This window comes from Gorilla gorilla, chromosome 1 (genome assembly GCF_029281585.2).
Source record: "Gorilla gorilla gorilla isolate KB3781 chromosome 1, NHGRI_mGorGor1-v2.1_pri, whole genome shotgun sequence".
Lineage (NCBI taxonomy): Eukaryota > Metazoa > Chordata > Mammalia > Primates > Hominidae > Gorilla > Gorilla gorilla.
In genome coordinates, this window is record NC_073224.2 from 151,170,115 (window position 1) to 151,191,560 (window position 21,446).

At 36.3% G+C, this 21,446-nt stretch overlaps 1 protein-coding gene across 4 annotated transcripts in view; it reads right to left on the reverse strand.

Annotated features, from left to right (window-relative positions):
• The window catches only part of PKN2 (protein kinase N2), a 153,091-nt gene that overhangs the window by 31,225 nt on the left and 100,420 nt on the right, over positions 1–21,446 (reverse strand). Inside the window, exons 7-9 of one of the 4 annotated variants that reach the window (XM_019026183.4) lie at positions 16,779–16,964; positions 15,404–15,513; positions 37–180 (exon numbers count right to left, since the gene is read on the reverse strand). In XM_019026183.4, coding sequence (XP_018881728.1) covers positions 37–180; positions 15,404–15,513; positions 16,779–16,964 — 440 coding nt within the window. The remainder of the gene's footprint in view (positions 1–36; positions 181–15,403; positions 15,514–16,778; positions 16,965–21,446) is intronic. The other 3 variants (XM_055351704.2, XM_055351707.2, XM_055351708.2) reach the window with 3 other exon arrangements.

Genomic DNA, 21,446 nt, shown 5'->3' on the forward strand with positions numbered 1-21,446 from the left:
TGTAGTTATGCACATTTAATAAAATACATTTATTACCTCTGCAAATAAAGTACCCTGTGGTTCCAAATAGAGACACATGCCATGCCGTTGGTTGTCTAAAAAATCTTCTAACCTCAGAAATTTTACAGCACACAGAGACCGCCAATCACGCCAATAAACTGAAATTTCCAGTTCACGTGACTAGGATAATTAAAAAAAATAATAAAGAAAACAGAAAAGACATCATTGGACACACACTTGAATAAAATATCACAAAAAATATGAAATACAAATACAATAAACAAAAATTACACACACAAAGGTCACACTGTTTTAAAGAGGTCTGTAATGTTTCTCAACTGTACAGTACTTTATCAAACTTACACATTTTAATTCAAAGAAACAAAACTTACATTGTGACATTTTCCAGCTAAGGTATTCCTAAAGTATACTTAAAGAATACACAACTGGGAACAACCAATACAGATAAATAACCACCAAAACTCCTTCTCTTACAGCTTCAATCTTTCGGATTTCCCTCCTCTATTTGCCATCATGTGCTATGTTACTACCCCAATGCTTGCTTCAAATAACTCATTTGAAACCTTTGTATTTATTTGTCTCATTGCTAAGCCAGAAAAAGTTCTGCAAATAGCATTTATTCTGTACTCACAATGTGCCACATATTGTGTTAATAAGCACTTTAAGAATATTAGGTCATTTAATTTTCAAAAGAATACCACTGGGTAGCAAGACCCATTCTGCGTACGAAAGGCAGAAAGGGGAAATTCAGACCAAGCTTTATAGAGAAAGATATTCATTTATTATAACAATAAAACATAATTTAAAAAGCAAATTAGCAAGAATTTGAATGTTCAAAAACCAGGGACAAGTTAATTATACCAAAGCCGTATGAGAGAATACACAGTAGACATTGAAAATAATGCTTATGTGGTGAAATATATTTAAGGTTTTAATAACCAGTGTTTAAATGCACCTGTAGAACATAGTTCCTAAGCTGTGGCCAATCCATATACTGACCTCTACCTATATGTTTTAATGTATATACGTTTTAATCATAAAGTACTGGACTTTTCTATTATTTTGTTTTTCAGGCTTCTGTACACCATCCACAAAAAGAGATAAATGTTTCTCCTTTTAAGGCTCTACAAAGCAATAAATTACTTATTTTATATAACAAATTTCAATTTATAAACTTATGCATTTCATTATGTAACGTCTTGGTATAAACAGTAAAAAAAAATCTATTGACCTTAAATTATATATCTAGTTGATGCTAATGAACACGAAAAACACCTATAAAAAATGCAACATGAAAAGAATCAAAATACAATGTGCCAGAGGGTTTCATAGTCAAACAGGAAAAGAATTAGAAAAATACGTCTATGGCAGTGAGAATGTGTTCTCAGGGCCTTCCACCTCATTTCTTCTCTCTGACTCATAATTAATATGGGAGAGAACTGTCATGAAAGAAGTATGAGGAGAATATAATTAAGACTAGCAAATGGCATACAGAAGGGATGGGGTACTAAGGCTATAATATTCTATTGAAGTTAAAAGTGTTAAGTATTTTGGAAGCAGTTATTTTGTGAAATAAGCTGGAGGAAGAATCATGTCAGGATTGGTAATTTAGACTCCATTTTTTTAGATTGGAGGAAGAGAGGTCTACTTTCTCCTGCTTTCTTCCACTGTTACAAGGAAGACTTATTATGCATCAGGAAGATGCAAGATGCACATACGCTAGAGACAGAATTAGTACTTGTTAAAAGTTCTTATTACACTTTTACACTGGCTAAAATGGTAAGATTTTGTCTTATTGTGAATAAGAGAAGGTCCAATCACCTAATTTGCTATTTATTCCAGCCACTCTGGTAAAACTAACATATTGACTAATTTCTCTTTCCTCTGTCTCTTCATTCCATGCTTCACACTAAAGTACATTATAGGCTGGGCAAGGTGGCTCATGACTGTAATCCCAGCACTTTGGGACGCTGACGTGGGTGAATCACTTGAGGTCAGGAGTTCGAGACTAGCAACGGCCAACATGGTGAAACCCCATTTCTACTAAAAATACAAAAGTTAGCCGGGCGTGGTGCATGCGCCTGTGGTCCCAGCTACTTGGGAGGCTAAGGCATGAGAATCACTTAAACCCAGGAGGCGGAGGTTGCAGTGAGCCAAGATCATGCCACTACACTCCAGCCTGGCAACAGAGCGAGACCCTGTCTCAAAAAAAATAAAAATTAAAATAAAGTATGTTACAGATCTGAGATTTGGGATAAGTCACCTCACAGACCTTAAGCTAGCTTTCCTAGAATTCTACACTCTACATTAAAGTTTTATGTAGAAAGTAGAAAAGTTCCTCTTCAAAGCTCATCTTGATTTAAAAATAAAATAAAAGATACTAGGAATAATAGCTCCTTACTCTAAAGCCTCCTATCAACTATTAGTTCTTACACTTTAGCCCAGTTAGTTGCTTTGGCTTACTCAAGCATGTCTGGACAGGCCCAGGCAAGTCTTAGCTCACAGCTTATGCCCCTTCCTTATTTGGAAATGTTGTTGCTTCCTTAAACCTTTCATAAGCAACTTCCTCTTCCTCTTTGTTCTCCTTTGCACTTACCTATTTAGGAAAGTTTTAGGTTATTAGCAAATCAGTAATCAGTTTAAGACTGTGAGGTCCAGCTCCAGCCAATGGATGCAGGACACAGCAGTAAGGACAACCCAAATGCATAAGGGATATATATGTCTGCTTTTCCTTTGTTCAGGTGTGCTCTCATGATTGTTCCATCTGTGAGGGGCACCCTTTCTGCAGAAAGTAAAGATTGCCTTGCTGAGAGATCCTTTGTCTCCGTGCTGACTTTTCTTCACGGCACCGATTATCTGTTTCTAACATTTTACATATAAAGCTCTTCATTTTTTGTTACTTTGCACTGTTCCCAGTGAGCGTTACTTTCTTCACAACATAAGTGGGAGGGCGGCTGTGATCTAGAGATATTTTATGTTAGTACTCCACCACTTGTGTTCAATCCCACTTTAAATCCTAACATCCAGCATGGTTTGAATAAGTAAACCAGTCACATGGTATCTGAAAAACAAGGTACCATACAGATAGACTGAAGCTTCTGCATAAGAAGATGTCACTAATGTTTACCATTTATTTTTTATTATTTTTTGTTTTTTGAGATGGGGTTTCACTCTTATTGCCCAGGCTGGAGTGCAATGGTGCAATCTCAGCTCACTGCAACCTCTGCCTCCCAGGTTCAAGTGATTCTCCTGCCTCAGCCTCCCGAGTAGCTGAGATTACAGGCACCCACCACCACACATGGCTAATTTTTGTATTTTTAATAGAGATGGGGTTTTGCCATGTTGGCTAGGCTGGTCTCGAACTCCTGACCTCAGGTGATCCACCCGTCTTGGCTCTCCCAAAGTGCTGAGATTACAGTCGTGAGCCACCGTGCCTGGCCCAATGTTTAGAATTTAAAATGCAAGTGTGATTGCTGGTACGCCGGCAATTTTCTAGATGAAGCAGGTCAGTTACACAAGGCAAGGGCATGCTGTTAGATAATTTCAAACTCTAGGAGCAACGATATTCTAGACGGAGTAAAACTACTACCAAAAAAAGCTGAGCAGTACAAGTTGAGATAGGTACTGTCCCAACTTGTGTTTCAGTTTGTCTTATTATGAATTGAATCTAGAATCAAAGAGAAAACTGCTTGGTAGACTTAAAGAATCTGCGTGTCTTATCTGAAGTCTAAGATCTGAAAGTAAACAAAAAAGGTAAGAGACACTGCATCAGCCTTATGTGTGGTAGAAAGCAACAAATTAAAACATGTATTGCAATTGAAAAAAGAACAGTACACATCTATCATAAAAGAATTAGCACAAAGAATGCTGAGGTTCTCAAAGTGTTCACTGAGGAGCCCTGGTGTGCCAGAGAGTATTTTCACTTTTCATAGGGAACACAGCGACATCTATGGGACACTGTGAGAACTACTAGCAAAAGGTAGTTCATAGTTTCAACATTAGAATATTCCATATTCCTTCTGGTGATGTCATAAACCCATCTTTGCTAAGGTGGGTTTTCAACAATAATAAAAAACAACTTCCTATGAAGAATCACTGTGGAAGAAGACATGAGAGTGCAGTTATCCTTATGATCCCAAGATGTGGGAAGTTATATAGTGTACAACAGGCAGACATGTCCCATTAGTTAATTGTAATTATGTACTAATGGAATAAAAATATTATGTTTTCTCTCAGTATTTGTATTTTTCAAAAACTCCTGTTTTAAGACTTAAAATACTAACTAGTAAGCACTTCTTAATAAATGGAACTGTTGGGTATTTCTTTAGGTCTAGGGACACACCGCAGAAACATTACAAGGACACTGAGGACACTGAATTGAGAAAGTCTGGAAACTTTGATAGAAGTAATGGAGAGCTGGGCTCCACTGCTGAAATGAAAAGGGCAAAAGAAGAAAATGAGAACCAGGCTCCACTGCCAAAAAGAAAAGAAAGGTCAAAAAAGCTCTCTGTTGCCACTAAAAAACAGAATAAACTCAATACCTGGAAAATTCAAGAGCTGAGGAAAGATGAGATTTCTGCAAACGTGTACATGAGCGATGATACTGGTCTTCAATGTGCTTCTGAGGACAACATAGGCTTTGGAAATTTATCAGTTAGGGTCCTAGCAGCATGCAGATAGTACACTGAAAGAGTTTAACTAAAGAGAGCTTTTAAATTGGCTACTTATGGAGATGTGATTAAAGTTAAACCAACAAGGAATGAAAAGAATCTGAGGACAAGCAACAGCAGAAATCCATTATCACTCTTAGCCTGAAGGGGCAAGAGGAACTTAAATCATTGCCAGAATCTGATTTAGACTAAATCTTAAAAAAGGAACTACCCGACAGGAGTTGGTGGCCATAGATGAATGCTGTTGTGAAAAGCAAGGCAAGGCAAGGAAGGAGAAAGGGAAATACACACTGCGACTTTCCTTTCCTCCTGGCTCTTGGATCTCTTAACAGTGTCTCTCATTGTAAGTCAGAGCCAAGTAATTCAAGTAAACTTTGTAGTCATCAGCCCATAAACAGGGTAGGACAGGGAAAGAAGGACAATGGAATCCACTGGGGAAAAACAGAAAACCACCACCTCAAGAAACAATAATATATGTTTTCAGTTCAGCAGTCCAATGAGAGTGATTCTCCAGCTGGAACAAATGTGACAAAAAGAGGGAAACTTTGGGATCATATGGGAGGATGAGAAATACAGAGAGAATAGTAGGAGACAGAGATAATGCAGAATATTAAGGCCATGAACTTGGCAGGAAAAGTCGGCCTGCTATAGATGTGGGTTACTGCCTCTGCTCCCTTTATAGGAAAGACAAAAACAACTATGATAGAAACTGCTATGCTCTATCAACTACGCACAACTGCTTCCTATGTCAATCCACATCATATAAAAAGTTCCAAAGACTCCTAATTATTCCAAACCTATTGTATACTTTTCTGCCTCCATGTCTTTACATATATAGCTTCTATTTCTAATCTTATATCTTATTCTCCAACTCAAACCTATATTGTTACATAAGATTTTCCTACTATTCTTTCCCCCATACCAGTCCAAATTCTCCTCATCAAGGGCAAGTTAAACATCCATCTCTTCTACGAAGGCATCCTTTAAATCCAGCCCACATTTTTTCCCCAAGGTTTTTTGAACGCAGCTATCTTTTTATGTATCCTTGTAGGAACTTATGTTCTCAAATCTGAGGACTCATGGTTGTCATCATTCTGGAAGTTACTGGCTATTATTTCTTCAGACGTGGCCTCTGCCCCATTCCTTCTAATCCTTCCTTCTGGAACTCCACTCCATGTGTTAGTCATTCTTAGTTTATCCTTCATGTCTCTTAATCTTTCTTTCATATTTTTCATCTCTTAATCTTTTTGTGTTGTATTCTGGGCAACTTCTTTAGCACTTTCAGGCCACTAACTCTCTCTTCTTTTCTTTAACATATCCTCTTAGTTTTCCATTTCAGAAGTTATATTTCCTATTTTTTAGTTCTACTTGGTTCTCTTTGTCATCAGCACCAACAATTTATCAATAATGGTCAATAATGTTTCATCTCCATGTTTCCCCCATAATTATTTGAAGCAAATTTCAGACATCTATAATTTCATTTTATTTATTTATTTTAAAACTCTGCTTAGTCTTTTTGGCTCATCACCTATCCTTTGCTCATGTTTCCAAACTCTTCTATTCTTTAAATACTATAATCATTTAAATATTTAAACACAAACTTTAAAATATTTTATATTATATATTTAATAATCCCATTATCTGCTTCTGCTTGGTCATGGTGGCTATATCCTCATGTATTTTAAAATTTTGTATGCAAGCTCATGTTGGTAGAATTATTATTCCCTAAGCTTCTGAAATACAATTTAATAGTTTTTTATTTTGTCTCAAACAATTTATTTTTAACCTACCAGGCCTTAGGGTCCTTTATGGAAGGAATACCTCTGGTGCTTTTGCATTCTTTGGCATTTCTTTTTAAAAATTCTTCTTAAAATTTCACTAATTTTAAAAATTGTTTTTTGTGTGCATTTATTTATAGAATAGAGATGAAGTCTTGCTGTGTTGCCCAGGCTAGTCTCAAACCATTCTCCCATGTCAGCCTCCCAAAGTGCTGGGATTACAGGCATGAACCACTGTGCCTGGTCTCTATTACATTTCTCACAGTGCTAAATGGAGGCCTTGAGTATTAATTTACAGATCAGAGAGGTAAGAAAAAGCTAAAATGCCTATACTATGTTGTAGAGCAGTGATTTCCTAATAACAAGTGAGGCACAGAGAATTAAATCAGATTGAGTTGTGTGGAGCGAGATGAGAGTAGGTAAGGAAGGCATTCTCTCTTTTTTTTTTTTGAGACGGAGTCTCTGTCGCCAGGCTGGAGCGCAGTGGTGCAATCTCCGCTCACTGCAACTTCTGCCTCCCAGATTCAAGAGATTCTCCTGCCTCAGCCTCCTGAGTAGCTGGGACTACAGGTGCGCACCACCACACCCAGCTAATTTTTGTATATTTAGTAGAGACAGGGTTTCACCATGTTGGCAAGGATGGTCTTGATCTCTTGACCTCGTGATCCGCCCGCCTCAGCCTCCCAAAGTGCTGGGATTATAGGCATGAGCCACCACGCCTGGCAGACATTTTCTTTCTTTCTTTTTTTTTTTTCAAGATAGAGTTTTGCTCTTGTTGCCCAGGCTGGAGTGCAATGGTGCAATCTCAGCTCACCGCAACCTCTGCCTCCCAGGTTCAAATGATTCTCCTGCCTCAGCCTCCTGAGTAGCTGGGATTACAGGCGCTCGCCACCACACGTGGCTGATTTTTGGATTTTTAGTAGAGATGGGGTTTCGCCATGTTGGCCAGGCTGGTCTTGAACTCCTGACCTCAGGTGATCTGCCTGCCTCAGCCTCCCAAAGTGCTGGGATTACAGGCGTGAGCCACTGTGCCCAACAGGTATATCGAATTTAAGATTTCAATTTGTGTAGTACAGTTCATTTAAAATGACAAAGGAGTAAAGGTATACCAGAGTTCAGGAGTTCAAAGAAGTTTAAATAGTGGTATATCATATGGGTTGTTTACATATACAGTCCACCCTCTGTATCTGTGGGTTCCTTATCTGTGGATTAAACCAACCACGACTGAAAATATTTGGGGAATAAAAGGATAGTTGTATTTGTACTGAATATGTAGACTTTTTTTCTTGTCAATATTCCCTAAACAATACAGTATAATAATTTATATAGCATTTACATTGCACTGGGTATTATAATTACTCTAGAGATGATTTAAAGTATACAGGAGGATGTGTGTGGGTTATATGCAAATACACCATTTTATATAAAGGACTTGAGCATCCATGGATTTTGGTACGGGGAGAGGGAGTCCTGAAATCATTCCCCATGGATACCAAGGGACAACTGTATGCAGATATTTTAAATCCCTCATAATGATGGCAAATGTTGGAAGGAAGAATAAAAGTCATCCTTAATGAATATCAGAGAGTACCTGATGTTCAAGAAATAACAGAAACAAAAAAGAAAAAAAAGTAGGCAATTCTATACTGCTGACCTATGAACAATACAAGTTTGAATTGAAATGTACAGGTCGACTTATATGTGGATTTTTTTTCAATAAATATACTGGAACCTTTTTTGGAAATGTGCAACAGTTTGAAAAATCTGCAGATGAATCACATAGCATAGAAATATCAAAAACATTACAACAAAGATATGTCATGAATGCATATATGTAGATACTAGTCTATTTTATCATTCACTATCATAAAATACACAAATCTATTACAAAAAGTTAGAATTTATCAAACTTACACACAAACACTTACAGACCATACATGGCACCATTTATAGTCAAGAGAAATATAAACAAACATCAAGATGCAATATTAAATCATAACTGCATAAAATTAACTGTAGTACTGTACTACTATAATAATTTTGTAGCCACCTCCTAATGCTCTTATGGTGAGCTCAAGTGTCAACAGTATCCATTTAAAACACTATGTAAATCTGATTATTTCTGCCTGAGCAGTTCATCTCTCTAGTAAATTGCATATGGCAGTAAAAGTGATCTGCCTCAGTTCTTGCATATTTTTCATGGTATTTAATGCAATACCATAAACCCTGAATAATACTATGGAACTCTTACAAAGTACCACTAGTGATGCTGGAAGTGCTCCCAAGAAGGGGAGAAAAATCTTGACATTACAAGAAGAAGTTGAACTGCTTGATATGTATCCTATATATTGAGGTTTGCAGTTGTAGCTTCTGCCATTTCAATATAAATGAATCCAGAATAAGAACCACTGTAAAAGAAGAAAAGGAAATTTCTGAAGCTGCTGCTGCGGCTAAGACGGCAGGCACAAAAACCTTGTATTTTTTGCAAAATAGACTGTCTATGTTATCAATAAAGCTTCTGGTCCACAGTAGACTATTAGTATTTAAGTTCTCGGGGAGTCAAAAGTGTTACGTGGATTTTCGAGTACATGGGTTGGAAATGTAGGCTTGTGCTCCCTAGCCCCTGCGTTGCTCAAGGATCAACTATACAGCTCATAGTCTCAAAGAAGTCATATAGCCCCAGAGGAATATATGACATGTTATTTATTTATTTATTTATTTATTTATTGAGACGGAGTCTCATTCTGTTGCCTAGGCTGGAGTCCAGTGGCACGATCTTGGCTCACTGCAACCTCTGCCTCCCAGGTTCAAGCGATTCTACTGCCTCAGCCTCCCGAGTAGCTGGGTTACAGGCATGCGCCACTATGTCCAGCTAATTTTGTATTTTTAGTAGAGACGGGGTTTCTCCACATTGGTCAGGCTGGTCTTGAACTCCCGACCTCAGGTGATCCGCCCGCCTCGGCCTCCCAAAATGCTGGGATTACAGGCGTGAGCCAACGCACCCGGCCGACATGTTATTTTTAACAGCGGTGGAATCTGGAAGCAGCAAAGGAGGGGTAGAAAAGGTAAGTGTTACAGCTTTGTTACAAGTTAAAAAACAGTATCTCAGATGAAACAATATTCCCAGTGTCAGACAGTTTATAACATGTAAAAAATTAAAAGTATCTTTGTATTCCTACTCTTGTTCTGCTATATTATAGTGCTTTACTCCCCATTAAAAAATCTGTGACCAGGCGTGGTGGCTGCATGCATTTTTATCCTTTTCTAGGGAGAAAGCATCTTTCTCACTGCCATGGTTGCTATGAGAAATAATTTCCCCATTTTCCCTAAATATCTGGATAGGTCTTTACCTCAATATTCTTATTCAAACCTCAGAATCTGTTATCTGATAGGAGACTCTGGAAGACAAACTGGACATGAGGAACATAGCCCATTCCTTCTTTTCTGTTGAAAGCCAGGCTGTTCAATGGAAGTAGTTCGCTCTTTTCCTCCCTGCTTTAAATTTTACACAGATCGGGGCCTACAGTGATCCAAGAGACTGGACATAACCCCACTCTTGCTGCATACCCAGCCATACTCTCAAAAAACAGCTTATTTTTTCAGTAATATGGATGATATTTTATTTTCCATTAGTCATTTCTTTGTTTCTCTCAACTAGTTCAAAACCTGGGCAACTCCACACACACAGCTTTTTTTTTTTTTTTTTTTTTTTTGAGACAGAGTTTCACTGTTGCTCAGTGCAGTGGTGCAATCTCAGCTCACTGCAACCTCTGCCTTCTGGGTTTAAGCAATTCGCATGCCTCAGCCTCCTGGGTTAGCTGGGATTACAAGTACCCACCACCATGCCCAGCTAACTTTTAGATTTTCAGTAGACACAGGGTTTCATCATGTTGGTCAGGCTGGTCTCAAACACCTGACCAAGTGATCTGCCCACTTCGGCCTGCCGAAGTGCTGGGTTTACAGGCGTGAGCCACCACACCTGGCCCACACACAGCTTTAAATTGGTTACTTTAGTGTCTCATTCTTAAGAAAGCCATGGACGGCCACACATTTGCCCAAATATACAATATGATAAGCAGACATCTTAAAAGAGACCTCAGAAGTAGTAGAGACAATTCAAGAAGAAAATTTAAAACTGATATTCTCAGTTTTAAGAGATGGTATTATCTCCATGAGAGAAAAACAGGGTGTTGCTTTTCAAAAACTAAACAACAAAAATGAACTTCTAAAAATTAAAAATATGACATCAAATGTAAATTTTTCAGTTGTAAAAATTTCCTAGAAAGTGGAACAAAAAGACAGAGAAACCATAGACAAAAGAAAATCACAGGATCAATCTAAGAGGTTTAACTACCAAGAGAAAACACTAAAAATGGACATGAGAAAATTATCAAATAAATAAGTCAAGGAAATTTATTGGATCTGAAACAAATAAGCTTTCAAACTGAAAGTGCCACACAATATCCACCAAAAAGAATGAAAGATACCCAAGTAAGATACACTACTGTGAAATTTCAGAATCCCGGGGAAAAAAAGATAAAATCTTAAAAGTTTTTAGAGATCTAGCAGATCTAACAGATCATGATTAAATATTAAAAATCAAGGGAGACACAGAATTCTCGACTGTAATACTGAGGCTAAATAATAATTACACAACTCAAAATTAATGAAAGTAATTTCCAACCTATTAGGTTGGTGCAAAAGTTATCACAGTTTTTGCAATCAAAAGTAATGGCAAAACCGCTATTACTTTTGCACCAACCTAAAAGAATTCTATACTCCAAGTATGATAATAGAATATACATAGTTTCAGACATATATCATCTCTAAAACTTTATTTCATTCACCCTTTTCTCAGCATGAAAATGAAGGATATGATTCACCAGCATGAGGAGGTAAAGCAAGAAGATGGAGTGATCCAAGACTCAAGTGATCCAATGTAGAAGAGAGTTCTCAAGATGATAGTAAAACAAAGTCTCAAGATGAAAGCTGTGTAGCAGCTATATAAATTGGAGCAGAAAGATGTAAGGCCCCAGAAAGGATGCTTCTAATGGGGAAGAAATGCAGACTAATACATAACCAAGCATACCTGCTTACATACAGTTGTTTTAGAGTCCTTCTGGAGCTTTTGGGGATAAATAATAGGTATGCAGAAAACTAAGCAAAACAAAACAAAGAGGTATTTAGTGGCCCTAAAGGGAGGAAAAGGTATTAAAAAGGAAATATAATCACCATACAGAACTTGGTTCATCTATGGACAATCTTTATAGTTATAATAAACACTAGATTACTGATTTAACATAATTATTTGGGAGAATGAGAATAGGAGTGCGGTGGTTTAAAAGTTAAATTCCAATCTTCTTTCATGTAGTGTGAGTCAAAAATTTCTGAAAATTAGAAACCAATAAATGAAAAGTCCCCTGGGTTCTTATAATCTTATTTTGTTATTATTATTATTATTATTATTATTATTACTATTATTATGAGATAGAGTCTTGCTCTGTTGCCCAGGCTGGAGTGCAGTGGCGTGATCTCAGCTCACTGCAACCTCTGCCTCCGGGGTTTAAGCAGAGTCTCAGCCTCAGCCGCCCAAGTAGCAGGGATTACAGGCGTCTGTCACTGCACCCAGCTAATTTTTGTATTTTTAATAGAGAGAGGGTTTCACTATGTTGGTCAGGATGGTCTTGAACTCCTGAACTCAGGAGATCCGCCCGCCTCGGCCTCCCCAAAGTGCTGGGATTACAAGCATGAGCTACTGCACACGGCTAACTTCTTATAATCTTGTGATTTACCTTACCTTACTGTTTCACTCCTGTCATCATACTGTCATACCAGTAACTATAATCCTTCCACAATCTCAACTGTCTGCATCTTTCTCTCTGAACATTATCTCCTAACATTCTAGTTCACTCTAATACTTCAACATCCACTGATATGACAATCCCACTGTTAGTCCCAATCCATGAATCCTACCACCTTTTTACTTGTCCTAACTGCTTCGATACTCTCTTTCCCTCCTTTCCCAGTGATCCGTCGACATTTTCTATAGTTCTGCTCTTAACAACACTGAAATCTGTTAAAATTGTTCTAAGCTTTGGTTCTAAGGACAGGGCTCTTCTCTGTTTCTAATATTGATAAAGAACGTCTACTACTATGTTAGTAACGTTATTCTAAAGGAAAGGTGCAAGGGAAAGAGTTAACAGGTCTTAGTGTAACATTTTGTCATTTATTTCAATCTCTCATGGGAGCTTGATTAAGCTTTTTATAACAGGAAGGCTGAGGGAATTCAGGAAAAATGAAAAATTGCATAGCTACAAGAAAATATAAAAGAGTAACCCGACAGAATAGAAAGAACACAGAGCTGGTAGTAAGTAGACTTCATTAAGAATCCTGGATTAGGCCAGGCACGGTGGTTCATGAGTGTAATCCCAGCACTTTGGGAGGCCGAGGTGGGCGGATCACCTGAGGTTGGGAGTTCAAGACCAGCCTGACCGACATGGAGAACCCCCATCTCTACTAAAAATACAAAATTAGACAGGCGTGGTGGTACATGCCTGTAATCCCAGCTACTCAGGAGGCTAAGGCAGGAGAATCACTTGAACCTGGGAGACAGAGGTTGCGATGAGCTGAGACTGCGCCATTGCACTCCAGCCTGGGCAACAAGAGCGAAACTCCATCTCAAGAAAGAAAGAAAAAAAAATCCTGGATTATACCCTAGGCTAGTTACTTAGCCTGAGGGCCATAATTTCCTTAGTTTGTAAAATGGAGCTAAATTATACCAACAATTTAAAAACGTTTTTTCTAATAGCAAAATCCAAATGATATTTTACATAAAATCCCAAAACAACAACACAAAAGACTGTGTTGCGTCCTGAGACAATTCTGCAGAACACTGAAGCTCCACAGAACATAATTTGAATTTTTCTAGATCATTCTAGATCTAGATCATTTCTAGAATTATCCTACAACTCTAAAAAGAACCATGAATTTTTTATCTTGAAATGAAACAGTACAGACAACTTAGTTCCCGAATGCAATAGAAGACAAAGTTGACATATGAGGCAAAATGCTGGAAACAAACATGTCAGTTTAAAGCAACATTTTCTATAAATTTTCTTCTCTTTTTTACTAAGGCCGCTTGAAATGTTTCCATCTATGTTTTTATAAACATTTTTTATAGTCTATAAATACAAGGGATAAAAGAATAGAAAGCACATGAAAATGTAAAATATACTATGTAAACAGAAGGACCTATTTTAATAGGGAATGTGGTCTCTGCCAAGGAAAAGTTTATAATCAAATTAGGGATAAGAAACATGCCTCTCAAGAACCTAGAGGATCTGCTTAACATGCACAGTGTCTTCCAAGTTTTAAAAGGAGCATTATTCCAAAGTGGGAAAAATGCCTGATGCCATTGAGGCGAAAAACATTTTCAGGTGAAGATTACAATGGTAGGGAAAGAACAAACAACAGTTATCACAGTCTTTTATTGTTCTAGGCTTGTAGTTTAGGTAATTTAAAACCATATTATCTCTTTCAGGCACTCTTCATCTTCTGCTGTTTCCTCCTCTGTGCTACTGTTATCTTTCTATCTCATTCAAATCACCAGAGAGAAAAAGAGCATCCATTTAAAAGTTAAGACACTGAAGGTCTAGTACCAGTCCTGAAATTTACTGGTATGTAACTAACCTGGATCTTGGTTTCCTCAACTACAAAATAATGGCAAGATTCTAAATTACTTGTAATTTCTCTTTTCAATATAAAACTTTATTAACAATAACCTTATTATAAGAAAAATCTCCTAGCTCGTCATTTTCCCTCTAATAACAATTCTTTAAGTTTCATTTTGATATTACTCGGTAATTACCTTAAATAGGCTCGAAATGAAAGGAAATGACATTCAACCCGGTAGTTCTCCATTCTCAAATCCCCTTTCATTATATTCAAATTCATAGCCATACTTCAAATCCCAGGTTAAAAGAAAAGAATATCCCTGAATGGCTTAAATATACCGGCAATGCAAGGTATTTTACATATACTACTCTCGGTTTTTCATCCTAACAGTTCTGTGAGTATTACATTCTTACCTCCACTTTAGAGACTGCAAAACATTGAATGCTTTAAAAATGTTTTGGTGATTACTGTTCTATCCTCTACTTTTAAAATTGAGAAAGAATTAAAATTGAATGCTTTCCCAGTTTTAAAAGTAGAGGCTTAGAACAGTAATCACCAAAACATTTTGAGAGCACACATAGTTAAGCATTGTAAATCTGCTTTAACATAATTAATTTTTAGAATAACATATATACCATCAACCTAAATACCAAATAATAAAAAAGTTTAGTATCTTTCTTAGTTTTTAGATAAAATTACGATTACGTTTTAATATTTTCCTCTCACAACCCAATGAATGGATTTGAATCTAAAAGTTACCACTATGGATTTAAATCTACTGTGGACCAAGTTAACTTCTGATGGGTTCTATGGCCACAGACTGAATTCTAGCTATTCAAATTATTCTTGAAAGACACAAACACACAGAAGGCTGGGTGACCAAGCCTAATAGCTCATTTCAAATATAGCTCGAGTAAGATAACCTACACATGGTGAGCCAGAAGAATCGCCTTAGTTGTTACACAGCGCATTAAAGATCACCAATATGCTTCAATATTACACCTTACTGATCTTTAAGTTTGCTATGAATGAAACATTTTCAAATTACTACACAAATGAAAGATCCTACAGCAATCTGATATTCATCTCTATATTAAAGTAGATTTATGCATAACTCATTGAATAAGAAATGTAAAAAAAAAATCTAAGTTCTATTTTTATTCCTGTTAAGAATACAACTTGTTGAAGCCTTCTAAAAAATATAACTCACATTTAAAATGAATTATAATTAAAATTCAAGTAAAATGTTAGTCCTCTTACCCTGTCCAGTTCCAGTGTAAACTTCTGGTCCCACGACTGATTGGAAATGGGTTTCCAGCTAGTTTGGCCAACCACAGTATTATCGAGCTTCAAAACAGCACAGACATCATCTGTAATTAAAATTTACAAACTTGCTTAAAAACTTTAAACCTTTATAAAAAACAGAAGTACTGCTGTTTAATTAGCAATAAAAGTCTTAAGACCCTTTGAAAATAAAGTTTTTCATAATCAATATTAAAACTTTTGAATCTTAAATGGCTAGTTTCACATATACATAAACTCCTACTAGACACTCCCAAATTGTTTGACAAAAACAGTGACTGCTCTTTTGTTTACATTGGCATGTGACTGAAAGAACAGATAAACAGTAGTTGTTTGCCACACTGTTTGTGTAAATATCAATCAGTTTTTCCTTCTATATCTGATATTTATAGAGCTTGTTTCCTTAAACAATTCTTTATTTTCTTATTTTTCTTAAAGCCTCTCTCTATACACAGGAAAGCACAGGCAAATTCACTTTTGTATTCTACGGTAGGTTGAACTGTCACATGCTTTTCCCCCCAGTTATACATCTACATATAGTTTATGCTTATACTTCAGAATTTCTCCCCAGTGCTTTCCAAACCTCTTGCATTTAACTCTCCTCAAACCAACCCCTACCATCCCCCATCTCAGTGGACTACCAGGCTACTATCTCAGTAAACATGTCTGGATCAGCAGTTAGATTACCAAAATTTCAATGTTACTATTAAAGTGTCACTAAACCATTAAAAGAATCAAGGCTGGAGATGGTGGCTCACACCTATAATCCCAGCACTTTGGGAGGCTGAGGTGGAAGGACAGCTAGAGCCCCTGAGTTTGAGCCCAGCCTGGGCAACATAGTGAGACCCTGTCTCTAGAAAAAAAAATTAGCCAGGCATGGTGGCATATGCCTATAGTCCCAGCTACTGATGCTGGGTAGGAGGATCACTTAAACCCAGGAGGTTGAGACATGATTGCACCACTGCACCCAGCCTGGGCAACAGAGCAAAATGCTGTCTCAAAAAATAAAGAAAAATAAAAGAATCAAGATATGATTCTACAAGAAGGACCAGTCTCATAGCTTCTGTATACCTTCAGTTTGGCATAAGAGTGATGCTCAATATTTCATTCTTCCAAAAGAACTAATGTTATTTGTCATTCAGTTTTCTAATGTATCTTCAACAAAACAGAATTTGTTGCCTTTTTGTTTCCCGACATCACAGGTTTTAATATTTTTTAATTAAATTACAAAAACCATAATTTTAAAGTGTTTTGTCCAACTTGAACACTTCATAAATCCCTTGTATAAGCACTTCAGTTTGTTACATGATTTTAAAAAATCTGGTTACTGAACTGGACAAGTCATCGGTTTTTAGAAGATTTCGACTACTTCCGCTTTTACTTTTACTCGTTCTGCTCATGAAAGATGATCTGGTTTCACTTGGACTCCAACCAGGCAGTGCAACTGATGTTGCTTTTGACCGTCCAGGGACGTTCTCTAGGATATCTTGGCAGCCCATAAGACGAACTTCCAAAGTACCTGTTGGCAAACATAAATATCAGATAAGAACATCAATCCTTAATCTACGGAATCCTTAATCTAAATCTCTTACCTATTCAAAAAAAGAAAAAAAAAACTGGTAACAAAAACTCTTCTCCCAGAGGATCTGTGAGGTAGCTATCATCTTTCCTATTTTAATTAGAGAAACCATTACAAATTCTTTAGACAACTATAAGAAATTTTATAGAAAAGAACAGCACCTCCTGGCTGGGCACAGTAGCTCTCTCGCCTGTAATCCTAGCACTTTGGGTGGATTGCCTGAATTTAGGAGTTTGAGACCAGCCTGGGCAACATGGCAAGACCCTGTCTCTACTAAAAATACAAAAAATTAGCTGGGCGAGGTGGTGTGTGCCTGTAGTCCCAGCTATCCGGGAGGCTGGGGCACAAGAATTGCTTGAACCCAAGAGGCAGAGGTTGCAGTGAGCCAAGATTGCACCACTGCATTCCACCAAGACTCTCTCCCCCCTCCCCCAAAAAAAAAAAAAAAAAAGGAACAGCATCTCCCAAAAGTTGTCTGTATAGAGGGCATAAAAGAAAACAAGTTACATAAACTATGTTGGTAGAGGTATGGGAGGAGAAACATAAAGCTAAATAATATGCCACTAAAATGGCACATAAAAATTGGAAATAAGGAAGTCTCACTATGTGAATAGCAACTATGTTTAATAGTTACATAGTTAACACAGAAAAGAACTTTACAGGGTTTTTGTATAACTAAATAAATTTGTGTTCTATTTGATGTAAAATGACATTATCTTTCCATTCTGTTAGTTTAATTAGCCAAAAAATTATGGGTTGTAATTAAACATAAAATAACTTCAATTTATTTAGGCAAATAAATACTAAAGGTGTTCAAAATGAAAATAAAGAACTATGAGTTAGGTCCTCTGGATATATGGCTTTGTCATTATTTGGGCTAGACATAGTATACTAGAATTTAAATAATGCTTCCGTATTAACATTTTAGATACTGTACAATAATAACATTTTAGGAGGAATATTTCTGGTAAAAGTTGTCCCATTAATTTAAATAACTACTTAATTTTACTTAAAGTTTTAAATTGTTTTTAATAACACTGAAGTACTGATATATTTCTATCCAAGTAGTAACAAACAAAGCTTCCCAATTCAAACTACCAAAAAAAGAAAATCAGACAAAATATATGAAAAAAAGGTTAAAGACGAATAGTGATCCCTGAGAGATGGGAAACAAATGAGATAAGTCCTAAGATTGTTCCAGCTTACTGTCTTAAGGGTTTCTAGGACACAGTGCAGGGAGGGGGAAACTCAGGCGGAGCCAAGTTGAAGAGACAGAAATGAGAGTTCAAGGAAACCAAAGCAGCTAGAGTTCACAAGGCAGTTAAAGCTGTTCATAGAAAGAACTCCTGAGATGGTCAGAGGATTTTCAAGTATTCATCAAAGTACTAATCAGCACCTGCCTATGAAGAAAATATCTGAGGCAGGGGAAAGAACCCACTGAAAAAGTTAGAAAGAACAATACTCAGTGCATATAGGTAGGAATAGTGTTTGTTACCACCAGCCAGGCTTGAAAATCTCAATTCATGAGGCACTGAAGAAAATATCCAGAAGAGTCTTGCCCCAGCAGTAGAGAATAATTACCCCTAAACTAAATGATGCTTGTTTCACATAACAAATCTTAAAAGCAGTACCCAAAAGGGTCATATTGTTTCCAAGTAACTGTGTCCTAGAACAAAGCTCAAGAACATTTATAGAAATACAAAAATATTCAGCATCCAGCAAGGTAAAATTCACAATGTCTGCCATCTACTCAAAGATTACCAGGTGTATTTGCTTTCTCTGGTTGCGTTACAAATTATTACAAGCTTAGTGGCTTAACTGACATAAATGTTAGGGTTAGAAGGCAAGGACATCAAAACAGTCAATCTACTGAAAATGTGGCACAGACACATGGAAGAAATGAAAAAGACCTAAACCAAATTTCTAGTGATTAAAAAATGGCAATATCTGAGATTAAAAAAAAAATACACTGGATGGGACTGCAGGCAGATTAAACATTGCAAAAGAAAAGATTAGTGTCCTTGAAGACACAGCAAAGAAATGATCAAAAATAGAAGACACTAAAGAAAGACTTGAGAATAAACAAAGAACAGTGCATATATTAACTGTGAATTTAACTTCAAGTGGCCATATATGTGTAACTGAAATTCCTCATTAAGAGAGAGCAGAAAGAATCAGAGACACAAAATGTATTAGAAAAAAAAAAGGCCATGAATTCTCCACATTTGATGAAAAGTATAAACTCAAGAAGTATCCAAGAAGTTCAAAGAACACTAAACAAAGAAACAGAAGCAAGCCATACTAAAGCACACCATAATCCAATTTCTCAAAACAAGTCGTGAACAAGAAACATTAAAAGTAGCCAGAAAAAAACATGTTACATAGAGAGGAACAAAGATTAAGATGGCAGGAGATCTCTCATGCAAAACAATGAAAGCAAGACCATACACTTAACATATGTATAGTTTTTGTATGTCAATTATTCCTCAATAAAACTGCCCTAAAAACTGGATTACTGATGATGGTAAAATAGGCATATACATTTACTGAAAAAATCATACTGTGTATGTTTAAAATGAGTGAATTCTATGGTATGTAAACTATACCTCAATAAGGCTATTAACGTTGGGAGGTGGAGTGTCAATAATGTTTTGCTAGACTGTGGAAATCTTATCTTACTGTACAGTGATAACACATTAAGTATATCATTTTGAGTTAAAAAATTTTGTCATGTTTCTTATTTGTTTTGTTGTTGTTAAACTGGCAAATTTAGCTAACTTCCACTGTAAATGCTCAGCTGTAAAATGCATCCTGGGGAAACTGAAAACATCTGGCTACTACTTCAAACTATGGTAGCTTATTAAATATTTTAGCAATTTCAATACATCAGAACATGACAATGCTCAACATCTGCTTTCATTTAGGAAAAAAATCTAGAGGGAGTTCTTTATTAAACATCTAGAAGTTTCTTTATGAGGTGACACAATTGCATATAAACACATTAGAAATAGCTTAAAACTACATTCATAAAGCACAATATGAAATTTTTAAAACAAGCAAATCCAAGAAGTAAATGTTGGTATTCAGAAGTAATAACTATGAATTGCATTAGAACAAGTAAATGCTTTAAAAATTTTCTTCCAACTGTCTGGAAAACTATTTTATACCTATTTCACTAATTCAGTATTTCATCATGGTATGATTAGGCAACTTTTTTTAATTCTGCAGAAATATCCTCTTATAAAAAACTAGTAAATTTCTCAAAACATGGAGAAAAAACAACAACCAAAAAATTATACCTTATTCAAAGTAGCAACAAACTGGCAAATTTCAGTAGTATAATCATACAACCACAAAAGAAACTGGAGTATGAGACGAACCACAAATAATAGCATGCAGTGAAAAATTCAGAACAGCAAATGCTCTTACTATTCATCCATGTTCATCTTTTCGTCATGTGTAGTCTTCTATTAATGTCAGTACTATTTCTCTTCCTAGTTACTTAGAATTTAGTTTATGGTCCAGTAGGAGCTTAAAGAATTTTTTAAAAATGTCTTAAGAATTGTAAGATACTTCTTTTTAGGTTGGTGACTTATATAACTCTGAGTAAAGTTCAGTAATGGAATGAGGAACAGGGGAAGAAGGAACTGAAAAGAGGGAACAGGAGACTAGAATAGAAAAGGAAAAAAATTTCCAGTCATTATCAGCTGAGTTTCTAAAATGTGATTTTATTACTTTTCTAGAAATATTGTTATTCAAAATATTTGACAACCTTATTTTAATCAATGGATCATTCAGAAATGCTTGAGTATCAACAATGTGTTCAGCATTGAGCCAAAAGGTGGTGAAACTTAGCAGACAATAAGTACAGTTCTTGCCTGCAGTATAGTCCCTGCCTAATTGTCAGATACTATTTACCAAGTACTTGTTGAATGTATCAAATATCCTGTGCTGGAGGCTAGGATTATATGTAGGTAGATGACAAGGTCTTTGCTCTTTACAGGTCTATATTCCAGTTTTGATTTAAAAATACATATAAGAAGATGAATACTAAGGCAAAGACATTTAAGCAAGGTAGGGGAGGCACTGGGCACAAACCAGTTTATGACAGAATATTCATGATAGGAGTTACACAGATATGACTGGAAAGATAAATAGTTATCAATATGAAAGAATTAGATCAGAGGTTCCCAAGCTTTCTCAGTTCATGGTGCCCTAATGTTTTATTAAACTATTTTTTAACTGTGTCCCTAGGCCAAAAGATATACCTTATAGTTTTGTTGATTAAACAGTTAGGTCCAAACATAGGATATGATTGCTTTCCTAACAAATTAATAGCTATTTGAAAAAAAATACATATAACTAAAAGAAAAAGTATTTTCATTTCATTCTTAAACAAGCAAGATTACTTCCTTTTGGGCA